Raw genomic sequence first — 25,010 nt, forward strand, 5'->3', positions numbered from 1 at the left:
CTTCTGCACATACACACGAGTTCATGAAACGTGCGTGCGTTCCCATCATAACAGATAAGTATAAGCATAACAACTGCAACGCAACTGTAACAACTGCAACTGGGACTGTACCGTACGTGCAGTACGCCTGCGTGTGCCACTCGGCTGTGTGTATATCCAGGGGAACTTTGCTGAATGAAGCTTAGTTGCGAGTAACGCCTGTCCTGTGAATTTGTGTTTATTCTTTGGGCTGTTCGGATTCGCGCTATCCAGTATTGATGAATATAAGCACTACATATCAGCTTACCGCGTCTGGTGATGGTAACGCCCATGTGGCTGTTGGCATCGTTACGCAACTGTAAACAACTGATTATATAAAACATATGCGACTCTTCAGCATATGAGTGTGTTTATACCACTTCCACATTTCTCTAGCGTCATTCCGTAACGTTTTGCTCAACATGAAAAATTATGCCATAGTCACAATCCCGCGCATGCTTCGCATAACATCGATTCCCAGGGTACATGGGATCTGCCGAATTTTTTTCCCATTATTTATTTTTGTCCTTTCTCTCTAGTTTTCTGCCACCAATACTCTAACCGTCTCTTACTTATTTCAATCGCAGGTGTGTTCAGCTTTCCATTGTCTCTAAAACCCAAGGCGTCATGTAGGCTCGTGCCCAAACGTACACCTGGGTGGATGTCTCCACATTCAATCAGAACATGCTCCGCCGTTTCCTGATCTTCCCCGCAGCACGTGCATTGTTCTTCTTCTTTACTGAATCTCGCTTTACAACTACCCGTTCTAAGGCAACCCGATCTCGCTTCAAACAGTAAAGCGCTTCCCATTGAATTGTCGTAAAATGTCTCCCTCCTTATTTCATTTTTGCCCTTTCGTTAGTTACTCAAAGCCGGTTTTTTCTCCATAGCTGCCATCCAGTAAATCCTCTCCGCCTCTCTGACCTTTCGCTTAAAGCTCTTTGTTGACATACTGCTTACACTACCAGCGGTATATTTACTAGTGAGCCTCCTAGTTCTTTTTTCTCCACTGTGTGTCCACGCTCTTCCTATACAAGTAACGGAACACCTTCTCTGCCCATCTACTCTCCTTCATATTCCTTAGCCTTTCTTCGAACCTTATTTTGCTCTGAGCCTCCCTCGCCTCAAAACCTGTCCATCCCATATCGCCCTTTACAGCCTCATTTGTCGTCTTCCCGTGAGCACCCAACGCGAGGCGTCCCACAGTCTTTTGGTTTATATCCATTCCCGATTGCACCTCTGCCCTCATGCACACCGCTGAGTTCCCAAAAGTAAGCCCCGGAACCATTACACCTTTCCACAGACCTCGAAGCACCTCGTACCTATTGTATCCCCACAATGCTCTGTGCTTCATTATTGGAGCATTCCTCTTTCATTTTGCTGCTGAGGCTTTTTCCTGTACCTCCATGTACCTGTCACCCTCATTTATCCATACTCCGAGGTACTTGTACTCGCTCACCTTCGGTATTTCTTGGCCCTGTATTGACACCGCCTGATCATAAGAGTCATTGAATACCATCAATCCACATTTTGTTACACTAAATCCTAGTCCTAGAGCTTCCCCTTCCCTTCCGCATATATCCGCCAGCTGCTGTATATCCTCTCGACTGTCAGCAAACAAGACAATATCGTCAGCATAAAATAATCCTGGAAGCTTCTGCTGAATCATCACGCCGCCCTGTTTGTGTGACAGATTAAAACGAAAGTTGCTACCTTCTAGCGCTTTTTCCATATTCACCATGTACAGCATGAATAACAGCGGGGACAAAGGACATCCCTGTCTCAGCCCCTTGCTAATCTCAACGTTCTCTTTGCTACTCATTCCTTCCCATTCTATGCAAACTCTATTTTCTCGGTATATCTCCCTCAAAAGCTGTATACAGTCGTCGCCTATGCCCATTCCTTTCAATATATCCCACAAAATTTCCTGATTAACGTTGTCGTACGCACCAGTGATGTCTAGAAAAGCCATGTACAAGGGCCTATTTTCTATTTTAGATATTTATATACACTGAGTGAGAACAAACAGGTTATCGTCTAACCGCCTGTCGACTTGAAATCCATTCTGGAGTTGTCCCAAAATATCGTTGTGTTCTGCCCACTTTTCTATTTTCATTTTTACTGCTTGCATCGCCAACCTGTATAGTACCGATGGAATGGGTAGTGGTCTATACGAGCGAATGTTATCCTTTTCTCTCTTGCCTTTATAGATTAAGTTCATTCTACCTTTTCTCCAACTATCCGGTATTTGCCTGTCCTTTAAGCATTTTTCTACAGCTTTCAGCAGTGCGTCTTTAGTGCTATTCCCTTGTTCGTTAATGAGGCTAACGGGAATCCCATCTAAACCCCCGGCAGTGCGCTTTGGAATTTTTCCTTCAGCCTTTTTCCAATTGAAATTCTCCAGCACTAGCTCTTCCTCGGTTGCTCTCTCCGCCACACTTTTACTCACCGGGGAAATCCCCTGGGCGCTCTTTTTAAACGAATCGGCTGTTACCTTTCGAATGTAACCTAGCGCTTCGTACCCTGCCAATTGATTTTCTCCTTCATCGAAAATATGTTGTTGCGTTGTGACAGACTTCTTACGTAGCGCCTTTATGTGGCTCCCAAATATCCTAGGTGCGGTCTCCTTTTTTTCGTGAATCTCTGTCACCCAGCGTTCACTTTCGCCTTTAATTTTTGCCTCGACCAATTTCTGTACAATGGATTTTTTCTCTAGATATATTTCCCATATTTCGTTGACTTCGTCCTGCGGTCGCTTGTCCTGTAGACCCCGCTCTGTAGACCCCGCTCCCCCTTGAGGTGTGTTTCTTAACAGCACAAGGTAATCATCCACGTACCTAAAAATCTTTGCAACACTCGCAGCGTCAAAGACGAGGCAATACGCTTATCAACGTGTGTTAAGAAAATGTCGCTTAAAATCGGTGCTATACATGATCCAATACGCACCCCATCTTATTGTACAAAGTTATCATTGGCGAAATTTGCCACTGTACATGAAATATAAAATGCAAGCATTTCTAAAAAGTTCTCAACAGAAAGCCCCGCCGCGTTCATAAATTCATATGCACCCAAGTTATCAGTGCTGTTTCTGACACCGCAAGACAAGGCGTTTTTTGGAATAGAATAAAACAAGTCTACAACGTCTACAGAAAAGCCAACAGGCAAAAAATCTTGCCAAGATCTCGCCAAAAAACCTTGCCAACAGCCTTAAACGGCATACCTTCGTTGTGTGTTTTAGCTGTACAGAACAAACTTAAGGTGTTCTTTTTGGCTGCCAGAGGTTCTTCCTGAGGCTGGGAAGGTTCGAATCGTCACACAAGCGTAACACCCTTTTCTTCAGATCTGTCAAAGAAGTCTTTGTAGCCACAAAATTCTTGGACACTGCATCTTGCGCCTTATTGTCATAAAGACTGACCGGTAACACAACAAAGCCACCTTCCTTACTAGGTACTAACAGCGCTTGCTCATTATTCTCATTGCTCATTATTCAACTCGGTCACCGCTGACGCCTCCCTCATGAGAGCTCGAAACACACACTGTTGTTATCCCCGACGACCAGTGAAGCAGAAAGCACTCTGATGCACTCTTGATAGAATCGCTCCTGACGACAAAATTCCGTACGGATAGACCGCATATTACGCGTTGCAGTTGTTTGTGATGCGAAGCAAGGTCCGAACAACGCCTGGACTTCACGCACTAGTAGAGGTGTCCTATTATTCACGTTACCAACTAGCCCAACTTTCCGCCTAAATGTTAACAGAAATTACTCTGCGCGTGCACAAAAAGAGCTTTTATCTTTTGATTCTGCTCATAGTAAGGTTGTAAAGCGTGCCATTGCCTCACAATGCCTTGAATTGGTGCTGGCAAAGTCCTGCGTTCACTTAGTTCAGGATAGTTTTAATAGCCAGACTGAACGCTTACAGGCGACTGGTTCGCCTGCTCGAACTTGAATGTTGCGTCCGAAACCATCTTTCAGAAACTGAAGGGCAAGTAGAAGCCTGACCCTGCTCGTGCAGAATAAAGGAGGGAAGTGGTGCCGTATGTGCGCAAAGTGTGACACAATTGAAAAAAAAAATGTGGCAAATATGTACAATGTGCCGATTATTTTTTCAGTGCCGCATGAACTGGCCCACGCATTTTGGGACCACCTGAAAATCCGACGTAGGGCCGAAAGCACTTTCGGCCCTACGTTACATGCGCCGTAGGCATCTTGTATGAAATCCTATTCACTTGTGACAAGGTTTATATCGGACAGACTGGTTGGTCGTTAAGTAAACGAACGAGCATGGGAACCCGAGCGATCTGTTAAAACTATATGACTTCTCATTGACCTATGCATTGTAGGACCTCTGCCTATGAGGCAGTGCTGAGTAGCATTCGAATTCTAAGCAGAAGTGGGCATGCGCTGGTGAGACAACGAATGGAGGCTTGTCATAATAAAGAGTGTGATTGTATCTATGACACTTCTCTTGTGCTGTGGACTAAAGAAAGGCTGTTCTTAGAAACACGGTTATGATGAGCATGTCTTGCTCTTCCGATCCTAATTAGCGTTGTTGACTGTCACGTGTAATGCGCCTGCGCGCGCCACTCAGCTGTGTATATATCTAGGGAGAGTTTCTTAAATAAAGCTTAGTTGCGAGTAGCACCTGTCCTGTGCATGTGTTCCTTGTTAGCCCTGTTCGATTTCCTGCTATCCAATTTTGAAGAAACGATAACGTCAACGATCTGTGTTGTCATCGTGGTGCCGACAAGCAGCGACGCCTGGCAGTGGCTTCACTTCACTTCTCAGGGTTGGTTGTCTCAAGTCCTGCGTCTTCGCCGTGCCGCTTCGAATTGTTCCTTATGTGTTCGTCAGCGGTAATAATAGGGAAAGACGATCTCAACAGCAATACATGCTACCATGTCGTGCAATAGTTGAGCGCGACTTACACCAGTGGCGTTTCTTCGCTCGGTGCTATCCAACGCCGCCGGCGTAAGACACGCGAGTCTTCGAGGCGTGATGCCTTCAGCGCACCATCACACCGGGGTCGCTTACACGGCGCCGCTTGTTCTGGACATTGAGAACACAATCAAAATATTGTCGATGGTTCTCACAAATGTGCCAGTCTTAACGCGATGGAGTTAAATAGCTCGTTTCACAAAAATTTGTGTCGGCGTCGGTGTCCTTGCTTGTGATAAAAAAATCAGCTTTGTCCGTGACCGAAAAACTGAAATAAATGCAAACGTATAAATAAAACATGCCACATCGAGCTGGAAACGAACCCAGGCCTTCTACGTGACAAGCAGGTGTTCTATCACCGAGCCACGCGAGTGCTCGAATTGGCTTCGAAAAAAAAAAGATACTTACATGAATGTTATGTAGTGCGAGTAGTGTCATTAACGCATGTAATATTGCATGGCAGAAGCATAGAATTTCACCAGGCGTCAAAATATACGAGTTCCGCAATGAGCGGGTGGCTTAAATTTTTACCGAAGAAAAAGCGCTCAGGCATAATAAATCATCATCAGCAACAATAGCATAATCAAAGTTGCCAGATGCGTAGGTGCGTGTGTTGCCTGACGGAAGCACAGTGGGCGCTTTGATAATTGGCCAAATAATCATTTGCGGCGTAGTGGCCACTTCGCAATTATACTGGCAGTAGGCATTGTAGGATAGTTTGAAACGGCCAATGTATACGCGCACACACGTTCCTTTCCTCGCGGACCTGCTGAAGTGTACATCCAGAACCGAAGCAGGCTGGCGTTTGAGAAGGCGATGCGAACGGTGTCCGATTACGCTGGCGCATTCTGCTCTTGAACGCGATCGCTCAAAGGTCCCTCAAATTTTAGACCTCAGCTCTTAGGTGCCCTGAGCGGCGTAGGCGTCGTCGTAACCGGCGCAGCGAACGAGGACGAAAGAGAGCGAACGCGGAGCATGAAAGACGGTGATAGCGAGGGGAGAGCGAGGAGGAGGGAACGACAGTGGCGAGGCGACAGGATCGGCGGCGGGCATCCGCGGCTCCACAGTAGTGCACGCCATCGTGCGGTGGCCGATCACTTCATCACTAACGCATGCGGCGAGGGCGTCCACTAATATCATATATGGAAACAAAGCGCTGCATGAACGGAGTCCTGTCTGCGGCGGCTGTTGTGGAACGCGCCCGCGCGCTTCCTTCCGCGGTCTCCCCGTTAGCGAGTCAGTCGCGCCTCAACTTATCGCGAAATCAAAACACCTAAAAAGCAGCGCTCAGAATTGCAATCAGGCAGCATTGTAATCGTCGGTTAATGATTTAGATGCGAAGCAGCTTTTGCGCTAGGCTTTGTCCGTAGTTTCATTGGCAGTTGTCCGCTTTCTAAAACCTACCGTAGCCATCTGTAACATATTGAGCGCGCGGTCGCACCAAGGAGACGTCTTCTTCGTCTTGTTCTTCGACCGCCTTGATGAAGACACGTGCAGAGCACTTTAGGGGCCGGGCTGCCATATTCTGTCCTAACTTGGCGTAACGCAGACTAAACCACGTGTGCTGGCACGCCCTAGCGCGTTCGAGGCTGTGTAAGAGCTTGGGTAAGACACTGTGGCCTCTCCTCCTTACACTCTCTCAGCAATCACGTCATGGCGTCGGGAAACGAGATTCTGCAGACGTACGATGAACCCGTAGGACTGACGGGCCGATGCATCAACCAGAGATTGTTGGAACATAAGAGATCGCAACAGGAGGCTCACCTTCTAATCTATCTTTACATTGTCGAGATTGTAAGTGCACGCCAAAATTTGATGAATGCGCAGTGTTGTACCGGCATAGAAATGAAGAAACGCGCCTGATCATTGAAGCATGACATATCGAGAATAGTGGTAGTGCATGCGTGAGCCAACCGTCGATTAACTTGCATAAAGATGAAATCAAATGCCTCAACAGTTATCTTCCACGTAGACCGCCACGCGTGCCGGATTGATAGGTTCGCCTGTTGCATGGGCATGCGCAGATAAGTTTTCGTGCCTTCTTTCTTTTCAGCCGTTGCGCGTCTCTTCAGTTGTTAGTCGGCGTTTGTGGTGTCCTGACTTCTTTCTTGTGTCCGTGTTTGCACGCCCTGCCCTTTTAGGATGAACCCGGGTGGCGTGCTCCAACAAGAATTCGGTACGAGTAACAGCAACAGCAACTACAGTGAATTCATGGTGTGCTCCACATGCAAGGACGCGTTAACATCGAGCAAGGTGCCCGTGATGAACGGAACTTTAAAACAACCCATGAGCTTCTTCGCATCCCCACATGGTTCCCTTTAGTGGGAGATGGTGAATTTTTTTCAAACCACTGTAGCGCAATACGCCTTTATTTCCCTAAAGGCTCTGCCAAGAACGCATCATGAAGGAGTTTCTTTGCTGCACGAACGTTGTTTTCCTACCTGGTAAATGTCGGAGCGTGCATCGTCGTACGAACCGGCCAGAGACAAATTGGATTCGAAGAAGGCGCCAGGCGAGGCGGCGTCTAGGGTCTCACTCCCTACGGGCGCACTGTAGACATCCTCAGCCAGACCGTCGAACGAGCTGCGGCGTGAGTCCAGCACAGTCGCCTTTTCCTCGAGCAGGGAGACGAAATCGATGCCAGCGCGTTGTAGCTGCCGGTAACTGCCTAAAGCGAGCATCTTGCCCTGCAGAAAAAGATGTCCCGGGCATTCATTCGCGAATTTCCCTCCACGCCATGTGTTAGCTTGAGAGGACAAGTTTCATCTACAATTGCTACACGTTTTAACTACAGTGCTGACAACGTTGCTTGCGCTAGGACGAAAAATTAGGAAGAATGGACTGCCGCAGGGGGCCATTCTGTACTTCAGCTTCCAGAAAACTGCGAGAGCGCACACACCCAATAATTCAGTGCTGGGCAGTATCGAAGATACATGTATCTTAGATACTCTTTGGGTATCTTGTATCTGTATCGCGATACGTCTCGCAAGACGAGTATCTGTATCTGTATTTCCGATACTTTCAATAATGTATCGTGTATCTTAAGATACAAGATACTCCTATAGGAATACCACCGTACGAAACAATAATCGCTGGCTCAACTCCGCTTCTCAACCTGGTACTGGTGCTACTAAACCGTCTGAATAAAACTAAGTGCAGTCACATAATTTTATCTTTCCGCCAGAGTCCATCAGTGAGGGCGGGCGATGAGGTGTGCGCGTCCGTTTTGGTGGAGCAGAGCAACGTGACAGCGCTCGCGTGGTCTCGACAGAACAAGCGCGCGGACGTCTACGCTTAGCTCACGTGCCTTTCGTTTTCTCGATTTTTTTTCTTTCTACTTGTGCCAGTGCCGTGACACTTACCCTTATCCACTGTGCAGCGCCGTGTACCACCAATGCGTGCGGCAATTATTGCGCAAATTCTGACGCCGCTTCCCTGCGTAGTGCTTCGTTACGAAATCTGAAGCGTATGGTTGCTTTGCGTCTCGCGGCATTCACACATAAGCGATTTGAAGGATCTTGTGGATGTAAGTTCGACTTACATGCGATTGACTTATGTGCGAATAAGTTCCTAACTATAGCACCAACTATTACTGATGCTAGATCTAATAGATGAAGCGCTTATCTAGCAGAAGAGATGTTCGTGTACCCTATCTTCCTGTTGTCGATCACTGCGGTCTCCCTAATAATCGCATCGCGGTTTATCTTCCTGCTATCTTTATTCAAAGAGTTTCTGAAATCATAATTTGATTGTTAGCACAAGTGCTTTCTATTAGAATTTGTCCTTCTTTTGCATCCCGTACATTACCTACGGCTCTGAACTGTTTTTTTTTCCGGTCTGGTCAAAGCAATATTTCTCTTGTAACGTCCTGCCAAAATAAGATTTTGGCAGCACAGGCAGCGCAATGTTCTGTCTGTCTTTCTAGTCCCGTGTGCTCGCGCTGTTTCTGATGATGGAGCTCTCTCTTTTACCCTTACTTTGAACTGTCTGCTTTATTTCTGCTACTGTTTCCACACTTATATTTCACTTTAGCTTACTGTTCTGCGAAGGCGATCTTCAAAACAATATGTAATTATGTGGGTGCGCACTTACTATACAGTACCAAACATACTGCTAACTGCTTAGTAAAACAGCGAACTTGAGTTTGCACTATATTTATGGAAATAATTAGGAGCTACCTTGAGGTTCTCAGGAAGGAGATTCGAGAAACATTCCTATACCAAAGAATCCGTTTACTCATGAGCGTTTTTCATAGGCACTAAATATTTTTATTGTCTAACATTAACAGGTAAGTTCACGATACTTCATGCTTAATTGTCATAGCTATTAGGGGTGCCGCCTGTATCGTGTTTCAATACTTCTTCACGATGAATGTTTGATACAGAACGGCTTTCCTGTTTTATTTACATATATTTGTTCTCCTTTTTTAGGCCTCCCTAATTTTTTTACTATTACTAATCGTCAGGTAATCGGAGCCTTAGGTGGAAATAGCGTGAATAGCAGCGGTGTGCTGCGACGATTTGTGCAACTATACTGCCACGCGCTCTTATTTCTTTATTTTGGTGTGGTTGGGTTTAAGTCGCAAAAATAATTAGTAGCAGCGCTCGGCGCAAGCCGCGCCGCGATGTTTCCGAAGCTTCGCAGTTGTTTCAGATTGCGCTGTTAAGATTACGCGCGAATCCCAACCGCGGCGGCCACATTTCGATAGAGGCGAAATGTTCGAGACCCGTGTACTTAGATTTAGGTGCACGCTAAAGAACTCCAGGTGGTCGAAATTTTTGGAGCCCTTCACTACGGCGTCAATTATAATCATATCGTGGTTTTGGGATGTAAAACCGCAACAATTATTATTCAAATTATGCGCAGGACGCGAGAACTGCAGTTCATTCGGGAGTTGACGCGAGCACCAGCGGTAACGCTGGAAGGTTCTATCGCCTATGTGACCATGCGTTCCGCCTATGATCAGAATACCGGAGGCCAATGACATTTATTGCCGCTATCAGTGTACAGCGTGCTCTGCTTGTACTATGAGTTACTTAGTTTCCTGGGCACAAGTTTGCCCACTGAGCAGTTTCGACTCTACCAGAGTGACTGCCGCCTTCTTCATCGTCACCACCACGTGACTCTACAATAGGTATTAGGTATTTCTGGGGTGCACATGTTCTCTCGTTGAAGAAAAATTGTTAAAGGATTGCACGTTAGTGAGCGTATTGATAACGAACGCTTTACGCCAGCAGCTAAGTAGAACATGAAAAGTCATTGCAGTTTTATGAGCTCTATGTTTACACTATGCGTCACGAAAAATGTCATTAGCAACGTTGTTGCTGCTGTACACCAGTGATTCGGTATTGCGTAAACGGCCTTTTACAGACAAGTTAAAACCCCACAGCCGTATTTGTACCATCGTGCAAAGGCTGCTCATTGAGGTCCTTGTGATTAGATGACGACCCGCTAACTGGTCGGCAAGCTGCGCAGCGAGTCCCATCAATTACAAAAATGACAAGCAAGAGCCGCTGTCAGTGAAGAGCTGTCCTGTTAAGCAGCCAAAATAAACCCCAATAAGTTCTGTCGGAAGTAAACTAATGCACTTCGAGCAAGAAGGACAAAACGTTTCAGATAATAACAGACATTTCATTAAAATGAAACAAAATTGGTCACATTAAAGAAATTTTCAAGCAAACCGTTTCGTGCATAGACGTTCGCTACTACATTATGGGGGTCTATAATAACAAATTGCGAATGTATCGAAGTATCTTAAGATACAAGTGGTAAGCATCGTATCGGATACAATTATTGTGGTAGTATCTTGTATCTGTATCCCCAATACTTCTTGCCGAGTATCTTGCATCGAATCACGATACAATTTCAAAGTAACTTTGCCGAGCCCTGCGGATACTCGTATGCTTCGCATACAGGCGCTTAGAATTATAATGCACTTCAGCCCCATACTTCTCATGAAGCGACAAAGAAGTAAAAACAACAATGTAAGAGGTATAATTGAAACCATCGAAGTACAAACTTTTACGGTACCATGGTGTTGACAAATGTAGAGAGTCGAAACAGTTGTGAGTACGCAAGCTGTGCATAATAAGCGCCATCGGAATAATTCACACTGAGAGCGATTATGAATGACACGCCAGGAAAAACAAGAAAATGACGGACAAACACAGTAACATAGTCGTGCTAAGTTACTTTTACGAAGAAGGGCGCACACCAAAATGTAGTTCATTGCTCTTTAGGGGCGATGCACCTTAGGGTCTCGCCTTTCATGCCGTCATCACGTCGGCGTGTCATGTCGTCGTTACTGCCTAAAACATTGTTTGCCTTAACCGCAGCGCCAGAATCTCCGACGGAATTTACCAAGACGCTGAAGTTTCTTATCTAAAACCATAGACAAACGTGCATTCCCTAGGCTAAAGTCATCTATTTTAAACACCACTCCTTTCTAAAAGATAGGGCGTTCAAACACGGACACAATAAAGAAGTCAGGAAACCACAAACGCCGACTAACAACTGAAGAGACGCACAACGCCGGAAAAGAAAGAAGGCACGAAAAATTATCTGCGCATGCCCATGCAATGGGCGAACCTATCAATCCGGCTCGCGTCGGGGTCTACGTGGAAGAAAACTGTTAAGGCATTTGATTTCATCTTTATGCAAGTTAATCGATGGTTGACTCACGCATGCGCTACCACTATTCTCGATATGCCATGCTTCAATCATCAGGCGCGTTTCATCATTTCTATGCTTGTACAACACTGCGCATTCATCGAATTTTGGCGTGCACTTACAACCTCGACAATGTAACGATAGATTAGAAGGTGTGCCTCCGGTTAGCGATCTCTTATGTTTCAATAATCTCTGGTCCGTTATGTTAAGTCCGAGCATGGTTGTAGAAAGCGATAGGAAGAAACGTGTCGTAGGTATACTGTACATTCATTGCGTATGTCACAGGCTAAAGAAAGTAGGAAGTTGATACGGCGTTAATGTTGTTTTCACGGCTGCCAACAGGCTAGGTAAAATTTGTGTCGCTATGCAGCGGAAGAATGAGCGAGTAAACGACAAGAAGCGGACCGATATTTGTTTTGTAAAACATACCAACCAATTCACTGATTGCCGTACAAGTGTGGTGTTTAAGGTTCCATTCAGCTGCGGCCGCTTCTACGTAGGACAGACGGGCCACTGCATTAACCAGAGAATATTCGAACATAAGAGATCGCTAACCAGAGGCACACCTAATCTATTTTCACACTGTCGAGATTGTAAGTGCACGCCAACATACGATGGATGCGCAGTATTGTACAGACATAGAAATGATGAAACGCGCTTGATGATTGAAGCATTGCATATCGAGAATAGTGGTAGCGCATGCGTGAGCCAACGGTCGATTAACTTGCATAAAGGTGGAATCAAATGCCTTAACAGTTATTTTCCGCGTAGACCCCCACGCGTGCCGGATTGATAGGTTCGCCTATTGCATGGGCATGCGCGAATAAGTTTTCGTGCGTGCTTTCTTTCCCGCCGTTCTGCGTCTCTTCAGTTGTTAGTTGGCGTTTGTGGTGTCCTGACTTCTTTCTTATGTCCTTATTTGCACGTCCTATCATTTAGAATGAATACTTACCGACTAGCTCAGCTCTCTGTTATGCTAAACACCACATCTTGACACATATCTGCAAAGTAATAATAATAATAATAAAATTGTGGGGTTTAACGTGCCACAACAACGATACGATTGTGAGAGACGCCGTACTGGAGGGCTCCGGAAATTTCGACCACCTGGGGTTCTTTAACGTGCACTTAATCTAAGTACATGGGCCTCAAACATTTTCGCCTCCACAGTAAATGCAGCCGCCGCGGCCGGGATTCGATTCCGCGACCTTCGGGTCAGCAGTAGAGCGCCATAACCACTAGACCGAGGGGGGGGGGTGACGTGAGGGGGGGGGGGGGAAGTGTCGCGCGAAGACCAACTTTGAACTTTGAATCTAAGGGCGCGGTGGCGATCGCTGGCGCGCGCTATCTCCAAAGCCATCACTGCGGGGCGGGCGGCTCGTTTACCCTTCTACGTGCTGCGCTCTCGAAGCGAAGTGACTATGCGGAGAGCATCGCTCCTTGGAACAGCCGTATTAAATGCGAAGCATTTCTTAGCGAACCTTCGGCACTTTGAGCGTTTCTATCTACGTATCTATCTAGCCGCCTACGTCTGGATGCTCTCATGATCGCCTCCTTAACTTGGTGTTGAGCAAGATTAGCAAGGGTAAGAGGATTTGACAAATATGACTGTCGGGTCATGACATGAATAACTTGAAAGTCCTCTGTCGTACGTCGTCAAACCCTTTCCTGCAGACACATGTTGCACATACCCGTTTCCCACGGGCCGCGGTGTGCGGGCATGCGCCACAGGTGATTGACAGTTTATATCTACCTAGGAACGGCGAGAACAGACACTGGTAATTTAAATGCGAGAGCGTTAAGAAAAACCGACATCGGCAGCGTTGACCCGACGAATGGAAAGAATGAAAATCAGGATCCCCGCAGGAATCGAACCCAAGCATTCTGCTTGGCTATGAGGCATTCTTCCACAAAGCCACGCCAGGTCTATAAACTGGTTTGGAAAAACAGCTTATGCATGCGTAATGTCGGTGCAACGTCAATTGTGGTTATGGTACTGGCTATCTAATTTCACAAGAAAGCAATAAACACTACAAGATACTCCTACGATGTGTACTCCTACGATACAGGCGTCATATCAGATTAACGTCTGTGGTTCCAGTGTTGGCTCCACTTTTATAGCAGTGTAATAAACATTACATTTGTATTCCTGTGATTCAGCAAGCTATATTGAAGCACTGCTCGACCCCGGAGCAATACATTAACGAAAGTTACGTATAATATTCACATCATCGCACCGTAAAGTGCGCTTAGGCCGCCAGAGCGACGCAGTGTACTCTTCATTTCTTACGAGGCTGGGCGATGGCTCATGCTGACCGAGGGTGATGCCAGATTGACTGACAGCCGCTTCGTAACTTACGCTACGAAGGCCACATACGCCCAGGTAGTCTACGAATACGACAAGCGCCGTCCATTGATGTTAGTCTATGTAGCACTATCCAGGCCTACCAGCCTCGACGACCTATACCTCACCAACGCGAAGGGTGACTTCAGGTTACGACATGTCGCCGGCTCTATGGGCAGGCAATTTCTCGACGAAATGACGACGAAATGACCGAGGCATCCACGATTTCCAACAGCTGTCCTATGCCTCGTACTTCACTACACATACACCCCTCGTCACCGCGTTCACGGCCGGATCCAATAACAATTTATGACCAGCTGCTGGTGGTTACTGACCGCAGTGATGATAACCTTGTTCAAGAACAGTCAAGCACATCTTCCACATATGCAGACGGTTTCGTGAAACGTGTGTGCGTTCTCCATTATTAGGGTCAAGTATAAGCACTACATATCAGCTTACCGCTTCTGGTGTTGGTAATACCCACGTTGAAGTCGGCAGCGTTACCCAACTGTAAACAACTGGTTATATAACACATATGCGCCTCTTCGACATATATGTGTGCGTATAAAATTTATACAAATCTTTACCGTCATTTTGTCGCGTTTCGCTCCGTAAAAAGATTACTCCACAGTCACCTTCCCACCGCATGCTTTGCATAACATCGACTTCCACGGTACGTGGGATCTGCCGAATTTCTTTCTTACACCATCGTTTTGTAGTTACGCGTGATCGGATACAAAACAGCTAGCTGCCAGCCTCACTTCGTGTAACACTACAATTTTTGGCTATCGCATTCATTGCTTCGCCGCTGCAGCGAAACTGTGACTTTTTAAATGCGAAGCATTTCTTAGCGAACCTCAGGCACTTTGGCCGTTTCTATCTACGTATCTATCTATCTATCTATCTATCTATCTATCTATCTATCTATCTATCTATCTATCTATCTATCTAGCCGCCTACGTCTGGGCGCTCTCCTGGTCGTCTCCATAACTTGTAATATACCAAAATTGGCCTAGCAGGAGATTAGTGTATGACGAACACGATTCACCGGTCATGACATGAATAATGCAAAATACCTGTCGCGTAAGTCATGAAACCCTTTCTCTCGGTCACGTGTGGCACATACCAGTAAACCAGAGTTAATGTTATGCGGGTATGTGCCACAGGTGATACAGAGTCTCAACCAACACAGTAACCGCGAACATACACATTGACACGCAAGAAAAGTGATAATAATAATTGTTTGGGTTTTATGTTCGAAAACCACGATATGATAAGAAAGGTGCTGTAGCGAATGGTTCCGGAAATTTTGACCATTGGGTATTCTTTAATGTGTACCGAGATCGCACAGAACACGAGCACCTAGCATTTTGCCTCTATCCAAATGCGACCACCGCTGCCGGGATCGAACCCGCGACCTTCGGGTCAGCAGCCGAGCACCTTAACTGCTACACCACCGCGGCGAACGCAAGGAAAGTGAGGAAACTGAAGACAGAACACCCCTGAAAGACGCTCAAGTACCATCCACTCGTCCACATGGTCCGCAACGTGGGCCACGTGGATTACGCAAAAACCGGCGTCAATGCTTCCTACAGTAAATCTGCTGAGAGAACCAGGCCTCTCATCATTACAGGTGTCTTGAACTTTGATTTATCAAGACCCAAAAATGCTTGGTCCTTATATTGCGTGAAAGACGGATTGGATGTGGCGAGGGCATCAAAAGACTTTGTTGCCACGTCCTCGACAGGAGGCATCATAGATCACTTCATCGTAAGAGGCATCCAGGATTTCCACCAGCTGTACTATACCTCGCACTTCACTACGCTTAGACCCCTCGTAACCGCGATCACGAACGAATCCGATTAACAAGTTCGGTTCAGCTGCTGGTGCTCACTGATCACGGTGATGATGACCTGGTTCGAGAACTGTCAAGAGTCCCTTCTACACATACACATGGGTTCGTGAAACGTGCGTGCGTTCTCTGTCATAACGGACAAGTATAAGCATTACAACTGTAAATGTGACTGTAACGTACGTGCAGTGCGCCTGCGCGTGCCATCCGGCTCTGTATTTATCTAGGGAAACTTTCCTAGATGAAGCTTAGTTGCGACTTACGCCTGTCCTGTGGGTCTGTGTTCCTTCTTTGTCCTGTTCGAATTCGCGCTATCCAGTATTGATGAATATAAGCACTGCACATCAGCTTACCGCGTCTGGTGTTGGTAACACCCATACATGTGTCTGTTGCCATCGCTACGCAACGGTAAACAACTGGTTCTATAATAGATATGCGACTCTTCAACATATGAGTGTGCGTATACCACTTCCATATTTCTCTAGCGTCATTCCGTAACATTTCGCTCAATGTGAAAAATTACGCCACAGTCGCCATCCCGCGCATGCTTCGCATAGATCGATTCCCACGGTACGTGGGATCTGCCAATTTTTTCGTTTCGCCTATCCATGTACAGCTTTCGCTGTAATATATAATCGCTTTATCATGCACTGCGGTCGAATGACACTCGAAAAATTGAGCTCCGAGTGAGGTGTTAATTACACGGCCATATGTGGTGTTGTGATACTGTAACTCTGAAGCACGTTAAAGCCGCACTTAATAAACGAGTTCACTGCACGTAAACAAAGCAGCGCCACTGTATGAAAACCGCTCGGCGACTGCATTCGATTCACTAGGTGTGACAAGGACATCGCTTAACTAAACACGTTGCGGGGCAAGTTGGTGATGCATATTATTGCGATAGCAATTATATGGACAGTCTCGGATGATTTTTGCCGTCGCCGTCGCAGTCGCCGCCGTCACGCACGGTATTGCCCGCGAGGCCCACCTTCAGAAACGCCGGCGCCACCGTCGGCGTGACGTGCTTGGCAGAATCACGTGGTCTCAGGGCCAGCGTCGGCTGCTTGTTGAGCGCTGCCGCGTGGTTTGAAAACGAGTTTAAAGTCCCACGTGTGCTGCGGTCTGTTCAAATACGGAAGTTTTCTCGCATTTTCTGCTCGATTGAAACCATTTTAATAGAGTGGTGCCTCCGAAGGCGGCGAACATGGGGCTCTACCGCTCGGTGCCGTATTGCCGGGCTCACGCAACGGAGCCCAGTGTTAGCCTGCACCGGTAACCGCGAGACAAAAAACTGCGTGAAGCGTGGGTTGTGAAGCTAAGAGCCGGCAAGTAGCCATCGGCTGCGAGTCTTGTGTGCGACAAGCAGTTCCGCGACGAAGACTTTTGTTACTGCGTCGGGCCTGCGATGTTCAGTGAGTAGCAGACAGCGCGCACTGAAACGATGGCTCGCGCACGCTTCCCGCCGGTAAATGATCCTTATTTGCCACAGGATAGAAAAGATACAGGATGGAAAGGATATCATCTCAGAACCCTCCGGCGCGACCTCTTGAATGTCGGCCCCGTGCTCAGCGTCCAAAAAATCGGCTGCAGATGCGCAAGTCATTATTTAGATACATTGAATTAAAAAACTCACATGGTCCCTTATGCATTCGCCAAAGATGACTAGAAGGCGAAAGTCATCTTCTTGACAGTCGATGTATTGATTCTCCCGCGCACCCCTCCAAAAACATTCTGCACCTAACGCGGTTTTGCATGGCCTCCGTGACCGGCCACGGAGGCAATGCAAAGCGTCCATGATGCCTGAATACGTCTTCATGTGACGTCACGTTATGTGACGTCATAATGACGCGACCTATTTTCGCGATCTGTTACGTCATAATGACGTCATATGGTGACGATTATTTTTTGCATCACTCGTGTAGTCGCCGCCGACGCGGTACGCCAACGGGCAATCTGCCCCTTTGATGAGGCATCTAGCGCTTTCGCCTTCATAAGCTACACGACGTTTTGCATTGCCTCCGTGATCGGCTTACCGATCACGGAGGTAATGCAATGGGACCATGTCGTGTGAACACGTCATCGTGTCGTGTGAATACGTCAAAAAAAAAAAAGGGTGACCTTATTTTTAGGTCTGGCGGTCCCATGCCGCCAATTTCCCACAAGGTGGGTGCCCTCCCAAGCGACTTTGAACTTCGTTCTGCTGAGCACCAGGCCGGAATTGCGCTTGTCCCTATTTTACCGGTAGGTACCCGGGCGGCAGCAATTCTCTGCCTCCCACAGCAGAGGCGGATGCTCAACTATTTCACCAGGCTGTGGTGGGTTAAGGTGCGCCCAGGGGTCTTCGCAGAACCTTATGGGGCCACCTTTGGAGATGAGTACCCATTAACAACCGAGCGCCAGGTAGGTGTACTCCTCTACCCCTTTAGAAAAACCGGTGGGTTCCCGGTCGGCACTGGGAATCGAACCCGGCACCTCCCGCATTGGAAGCGGACGCTCAACCATGTAGCCACCGCTGCGGTTGTGCTGATCTGTTTAGCGACTTTAGGAAATTTAGAAATAAGGTGAATGCTGAACTGAAGCAAGCAAAAATTAAGTACTACGCACAATGATTTGATAAAATAAAGAATGACCCTAGGAAAGTTTGGAATGAAGTCAGAGACCTGAATGCCATGAAAACAAAGAGCACTGACATCAGCATAAAGACACCCACGGGAGTGTTGACTCGTATAGAGGCAGCAGCTGCTTTAAATGAATATTTTGTTTCTAGCGCCCAGTATCCTGACAAGGAGGAACACACGACCACACCTATCGTGAACAGTTCCAGCCTCTCTAACTCGATGATACTTACACCTGTTACACCTACTGAAGTTGCTCAACTACTCCTCAAAGTGAAAAACAATGTTTCTGCTGGGCATGATGATGTCAAACCAGAACCAATGAAATATATTGCGGATATTATCGCACCCGTTTTAGTTCATATCATAAACAGAATGTTTGAAAGCGGTATATTTCCCGATCTTTTAAAAATAGCCCCAGTGTGTCCTATCCACAAAGGTGGGAATAAACATTTAATGACAAATTACCGGCCCATTTCTGTCTTACCTGTCTTATCAAAGGTGTTTGAGAGTGCCTTAAACGTTAGAATGCAGAAATTCTTTAATAAATACAACGTAATCAGTGACATGCAGTACGGTTTTCAAAAAAACAAATCTTGTGAAGGAGCGCTTCTTAATATTAAACATGAAATAATATCGAATATTGAAAATCGAATGTATACATTAGGTCTATTTGTTGATCTCAGAAAAGCATTTTCATTCGGTTTGCCACAACTTATTAATTGATAAGCTGGAAAAGTATGGTGTACGGGGAAACGCACTCAAACTTTTACGTAATTACCTAACAAACCGATATCAATATGTCAGCATAAATAACGACGTTTCGACTTACGCTGAAATCACTACGGGTGTCCCACAAGGTTCAATACTTGGACCTCTGATGTTCATCATGTATATAAATGACTTGTGTGATATCCCTGAGTCGCCACAATGATTTATGTACGCAAACGATACGAACATTTTCTTTAAAGCTGCCACTATCCCAGATCTCGAGTTAAAAGTAAACAACTATATGAAGCAACTCTTCCTGGTTACGACAGAATAAATTACAAATGAACACTTCCAAAACAAAATATATGATATTTGCCCCAATTAATAAACCGCGAAACTGCAACGCAACTATTGTTTTCGATGACAGAATAATCGAGCAGGTGAAATGCCAAAAATTTTTAGGAGTGTGGTTTCAGGAAGATTTGGCCTGGAACATAAATGTCGAGAAACGGTAACAGAATTAAGTAAAACTGTTGGTTGCTTATATAGATTAAGTACTCTGGTTCCTCCTTGGCTGAAAATTTCGTTGTATTACGCTCTATTTTACTCCCGACTAACTTACTGCATATTAATTTGGGGCACTACCACGGAAAAAAAATTATAAGAAGCTGATTGTACTGCAAAAAAGAGTCCTACGGGCATTTGAGGGTTATCGTGGACCTTTAGAAAGCTTTAGAACGCAGCCTGTTTTTATAAAGTACTCTACGTTAAAGGCAAATCAAGTGTACTATTACAAGTTAATGCGGCACATCAAACAAAACAGGACACATTACATCATGGATGCACCCACCAACCCGCACTACAGCTTACGGCAACATCATGTGAGAAAACCGAAAATAAGAACGAATTACGGGAAACAGTTAATATGTTACCAAGCACCTTCACTAATCAATAGAATACACGAATTTCACGACGAAGTTACGGAAGTGTCAAATGAATTATTCAAAACATTGCTCATTTCACACAATATTGAGTTTGTCTGACAAAGCTGGTGTGTGTATTATCAATTTCCTTGTCTAAATTGCAAATTTTGGTTGTTGACTGGGGCAAAAAATGACCTATCACTGTATTATGTAGTTCTTTTTGTTTTGTTTTCTTGCGATTCTAGTATTTTCTACCTTTTTGTACACATGTCGTTTTCATTTCGTGACTGTTTTAGTTGAATCTGTATGTACAGAATATATTTTTATTGACTTGTGTGCTACGTACGGCCTGCGTGCCGAACTGTCGTAGGAGCAGAAGCCTTTGTCAGGCCACATGGCCTTTAGCTTCTGCTTCCTTTCTGTTGTAAACAGAAGAAATAAAGTCAATTCAATTCAATCATGTGACATCACGTTATGTCACGTCATGGTGATGTCTTAATGAAGTTACAAATTTAGGCAATCTGTGACGTCATGATGACGTCTATGGTGATGTCATCACGTGACGGTTATTTTTTGCGGCACTCGTCTTGACGCCGCCGACGGTCAATCTTCCCGTTTGAAGAGGCATCTAAGGCTTTCGCCTTCATCAGCTACGCGACGTTTGCTAATGGACGTAAATAGCGAGAGAGTCAAATGCTCCGACTGATGCGTGCTGTATTTATGTTGGCAATAACATTTCTTCAGTCAAGCTTGCGTTCCCCTGACGCAAACACTATGTGCTAAAAAGCCCAAATTTATTTGTGCCACTCTCAAAGTCACGTTGGGCCCCTTTAACCCCATGTATTTTCTTGGAGCGTCATTTATTTACGTGAGAAAGATGCCAGCCCGTTGGCGTTAGACGTGACACTTCTGCCAAAATTGCTGAGGCACTCGTCAAATATTTACTATCCTGTTTTGCGGCTGCTGGATGCTGCAATAACTTCTATTTTATTCACCGCTATTTCAAGTTCATGTGGGTCCTAGCTCGCAACCGACGTTTGCAGGACAAGTCCGGCGAGCGTTACTGTATCTTCTTTTTCCTTCGCGTTGCATGCTACTACATGCTTGGCCTCGTAGTAGTGATGCAGAACTATCGGTAAATTGACTATGGATAGTATCGATATTATTGCGATAGCATTTATATGGACAGTCTCGGCTGGAAAATGTCCGTCCACGTCGCCGTCATTCACCGTATATGTATAAGTATGTATATATTTAGAAAAGCCACAAAGAAAAATAATACATAAATACTTTCCGACGCGCGGAATCGAACGGGCGACTTCTCGCTTTGCAGTCCGCCCCGTTAGACGTTAGGCCACGACAGCACCGTCTTTCGGCCTGTTAACGGCGAGCTATTTATATACACCATGTAATTCAGCATGCTTTCTTAGTGGCCACATAGATGGCGCGATGTGCGCGCGTGTGGCGCGCTTTAAAGATCGCCGCCCAGCTCCTGCGAACGCTGTTGCTGTTCGCTCTACAGGGCATGGTCACTTTCGTGCGCTTATCTCGAGCAAAGAAGGCGCGGCCGGTGGGGTGCTTCGCTTCGCTCGCTCCAGCAGCCGCGTTTGCGAAAGGAGCGCGCTGTTCAAACAGAAATAAGTAACAATTGTGACAATTAGTTCGCGCTCGTCTTGTGTGTACCTGGTCGTTCGTTTCATGCGTCCTGCTTTATGTTTGAGCAGTGCGCTTCAAGTGTCGAGGTGTGACGCATTAGTTCGCGCTCGCCCTGTGTGCGTTCTTTTCGTGCGTCCTTTGGGCTCGAGCGACGCGCTTGCAATTTCGAGCTGCTTTCCTTTCTTCGCGTTACATTACAATTTATTGCTATCGCATTCATTGCTTCGCCGTTGCGGCGAAACTGTGACTTTTTTTTGAAACTATCGATAGTGTAAACAAACTATCGATAGTGCAATTGGTAGAACAATCGTTAACATTACTATAGCAATGTTACTGCCATGCGTGTTTATTGCTTTGTTTTGACGTATTCGGGTTGCACCCACAGACTCTTAACAACGTTGGACGCAGACCGCGCCGGCATGTTTGAGAAGCTTCATAATTGTTTGAAATCATTCTGTTAAGCAGGCCCGTAGCCGGGTGGGGGGGCAGGGGGCCCGTGCACCCCCCCTTAAATTTTTATGATACATGGTACATTTATTTGATACATGATAGATTTATTTTACCAAAAATAAATAATGCAAATAGGCGTTTTTCTCAAATAGTCAAGGCTTGCAGCAAGTGCCCCCCCCCCGAAAAAAAATCCTGTCTACGGGCCAGCTGTTAAGATTACGCGCCGGACGCGAATATTCAAGTTTATTAGAGAGCTTACGCGAGCGCCAGCGACAGAGCTGGAAGGTTTGATGACTGATGTATAAAGGACGACGTGTTGCACCAATGATGAGATTACTCAACGGCTGACGACTGCTCCCGCCGCTATCAGCGCGCAGCATGTATCACTTTTATTTTGGGTTTTGATTTTCTGGGCACCAAGTTCGCCCAAATAAAGAACTCCGTATTTCTCAGTCTTGGTGCAGCACTCTTCACCGTCACAACCACGTGACAATACTATCGATAGTATTGTGAATAATGATGCGGTCGCTGGCCGGCCATATTACCAAAATATTTGCGATAGCCTACTACCAGCTTCGCTTAATTTATGAGCAATTTTTGGCAGAGAAATTAATTATTTCCGCGGTGAAAATGGCGGAATATATCTATCAATAAATTCGTATGCAAAAGCAACTAGTTACACCTACAATTCTTGACATTTTTTTTAATTTGGAATCACAAAATGGAATATCAATTTGAAGCCGCGCAGTCCCAACACATGTAAAGGCTTCCTTTCCGTTACAGCTAAACAGTTTGACTTAATGCTCATGTATCAGCAAAGCACTCTGGTGAAGAACGCAGTCATGTTATCTTTCTTCCCCTTCAGCCTGCTCCTCCGGTTCCACTATGCACCACGCGCGGGGAACCAAGTTTCTTCTGCAGCGAGTCCGCGCTGTCAATTTTATACTATCGATAGTACCATCGAATGTTTTACTATCGATAGCGCTATCGATGGTATTTTTCGCCATCGATAGTTCCATAGTGACTCAGCTATCGATAGTATCGATAGTACCATCGGTAGTTCTGCATCACTACCTCGTAGACCGCTTCTCCTTCCACCAGCAATCTCGAAGTGGTGAAGGTTTGGTCTATGAATCTGTTGATTGCAGAGATCGGCAAGTTCACTGGAATGGAAAGTGAACGATAATTAAAGAGCATTAAAAAAGGGCGTCGCATTTGCTCACGTTTTGTGTGAGCACGAAACGAAATGAGCGCACTGAATAAAGAAACAGAAGCAGCGGCATTTGCCCGCTGAGAAGTGCGATCGATACGCAGTGCGAGACAACTTGTCAAATGACATTGCACGTACACGAATTTAGACTGAAAAAAAAACACTGAATCGTCTGGACCGCACATCACAAAGTTGCCAAGGCGCACCGAAGTCGTAGTTGTAACGAAATTGTTTTTGAATTGCTGTGATAGCGTCCGCGCAACAGTAGTTGTTCGTGTACTCACAAATTCACAGGACGGTGCCAAAACGCGCTCGTAGCAAAAGGGAAACCATCAGTACGAACATACACGCAGACGCTCATACATGCAGATGCACCGTCAGTCATCGCGAACCCGTGCGATCGCTGACTTGAGGCTTCTTTCTGTTATGCTCCGTTTGGTTATACAGGCAGCCCACTCTAACGAGGTATTTGACATAGTTCGCACTCAGCGAGTGACTACCATTCACGCAAGAAGTCGGTTAAGGGGTCTCCAACGCGGTGACCGCGTGAAGCGGGTGCTGGGTTTTCTGCAAAGAGACAGCGACGGTAGACTATCTTGTGCTTTCAGTTCGTCGAAAATGATTATTTTGACAGTAAAGGACACAGTTCCTTTCGAAAGTACTTACAGAAATGCCCTGGAGGGTTCCGGGAGGTGTTTTTGTAGAGCGCCGACAGCAAAACCTATGGCAGCGCTCCGGCGGTATCCTACCTAGCACGCAATCGAGGCGCGTCCAATAGAGAGCGACTCCGTAACTCCTCGCCGCCAATATGTATATGTTGTGGCGAAGCAATTGGTACTATTTAACGGTTGCGCTCTCCAGCGCCCCTAGCCCGTGCCTTTGCCTTGACTGTCGCCATGGTGCATTGTCGCCGAGTGCTGTCCAATGAACAGCTTAACAAATTGGTGGAGAGTGCTTTGCTCCCATTCAGTGCCCCTGGAGCTTCGTTCCCGTACTCTGCCATCTATCATGCTTCAAGACGCCGCCTCTGACACCGACCACACCGACCACATGTTCCGGTGTCCCACGCAAAGGCGATCCACCTATCTTCACTGGCGCCGATGGCACCGATGTGGAGTCTGGCTCGCAATTTCGAGCGCATGAGCGTACCCAACAAATGGGACGAAGCAGGCAAGTTGAGCAACTTGGTCTTCTACCTCACGGGAGTAGCAAGCTTGTGGTACAACAACCACGCGTCCGATTTTGCGACTTAATCGGATTTCAAGACTACCGTCATCAACGATTTTGGCCACACTGCGGTTCGTAAGCTGCAAGCAGAACAGCGCTTACGCGAACGAGCTCAGCAGGCCGGTGAATCTTTCACCAGTTATATCGAAGACGTCCTGGACATGTGTAAGTAAGCCAACAGCACCATGTCCGAGTCTGACAAGGTCCGGAACATTATGAAGGGCACTGACGACGATGCCTTCACCATGTTGCTCGCCAAAAACCCTTCCACCGTGGCCGAGGTCATAACACTGTGCCAGCGCTACGAGGACCTCCAACGGCAACGTTCGCTGACCCGTCGCTCTCCATGACGCGAAGAAGAGCTTGCTGGCTTGGCGGCCATACCTGACCAGGGCA

General features: G+C 46.3%; 1 protein-coding gene across 2 annotated transcripts in view; it reads right to left on the bottom strand.

The window, feature by feature from the left end:
* The window catches only part of LOC119386408 (ATP-binding cassette subfamily C member 4), a 1,176,877-nt gene that overhangs the window by 415,543 nt on the left and 736,324 nt on the right, over positions 1-25,010 (bottom strand). For both annotated transcript variants that reach the window (XM_037653719.2, XM_049414333.1), the window contains one exon: positions 7,399-7,644. In XM_037653719.2, the coding sequence (XP_037509647.1) occupies positions 7,399-7,644 (246 nt within the window). The remainder of the gene's footprint in view (positions 1-7,398; positions 7,645-25,010) is intronic.

The sequence above is a fragment of the Rhipicephalus sanguineus genome, chromosome 3 (assembly GCF_013339695.2).
Source record: "Rhipicephalus sanguineus isolate Rsan-2018 chromosome 3, BIME_Rsan_1.4, whole genome shotgun sequence".
Lineage (NCBI taxonomy): Eukaryota > Metazoa > Arthropoda > Arachnida > Ixodida > Ixodidae > Rhipicephalus > Rhipicephalus sanguineus.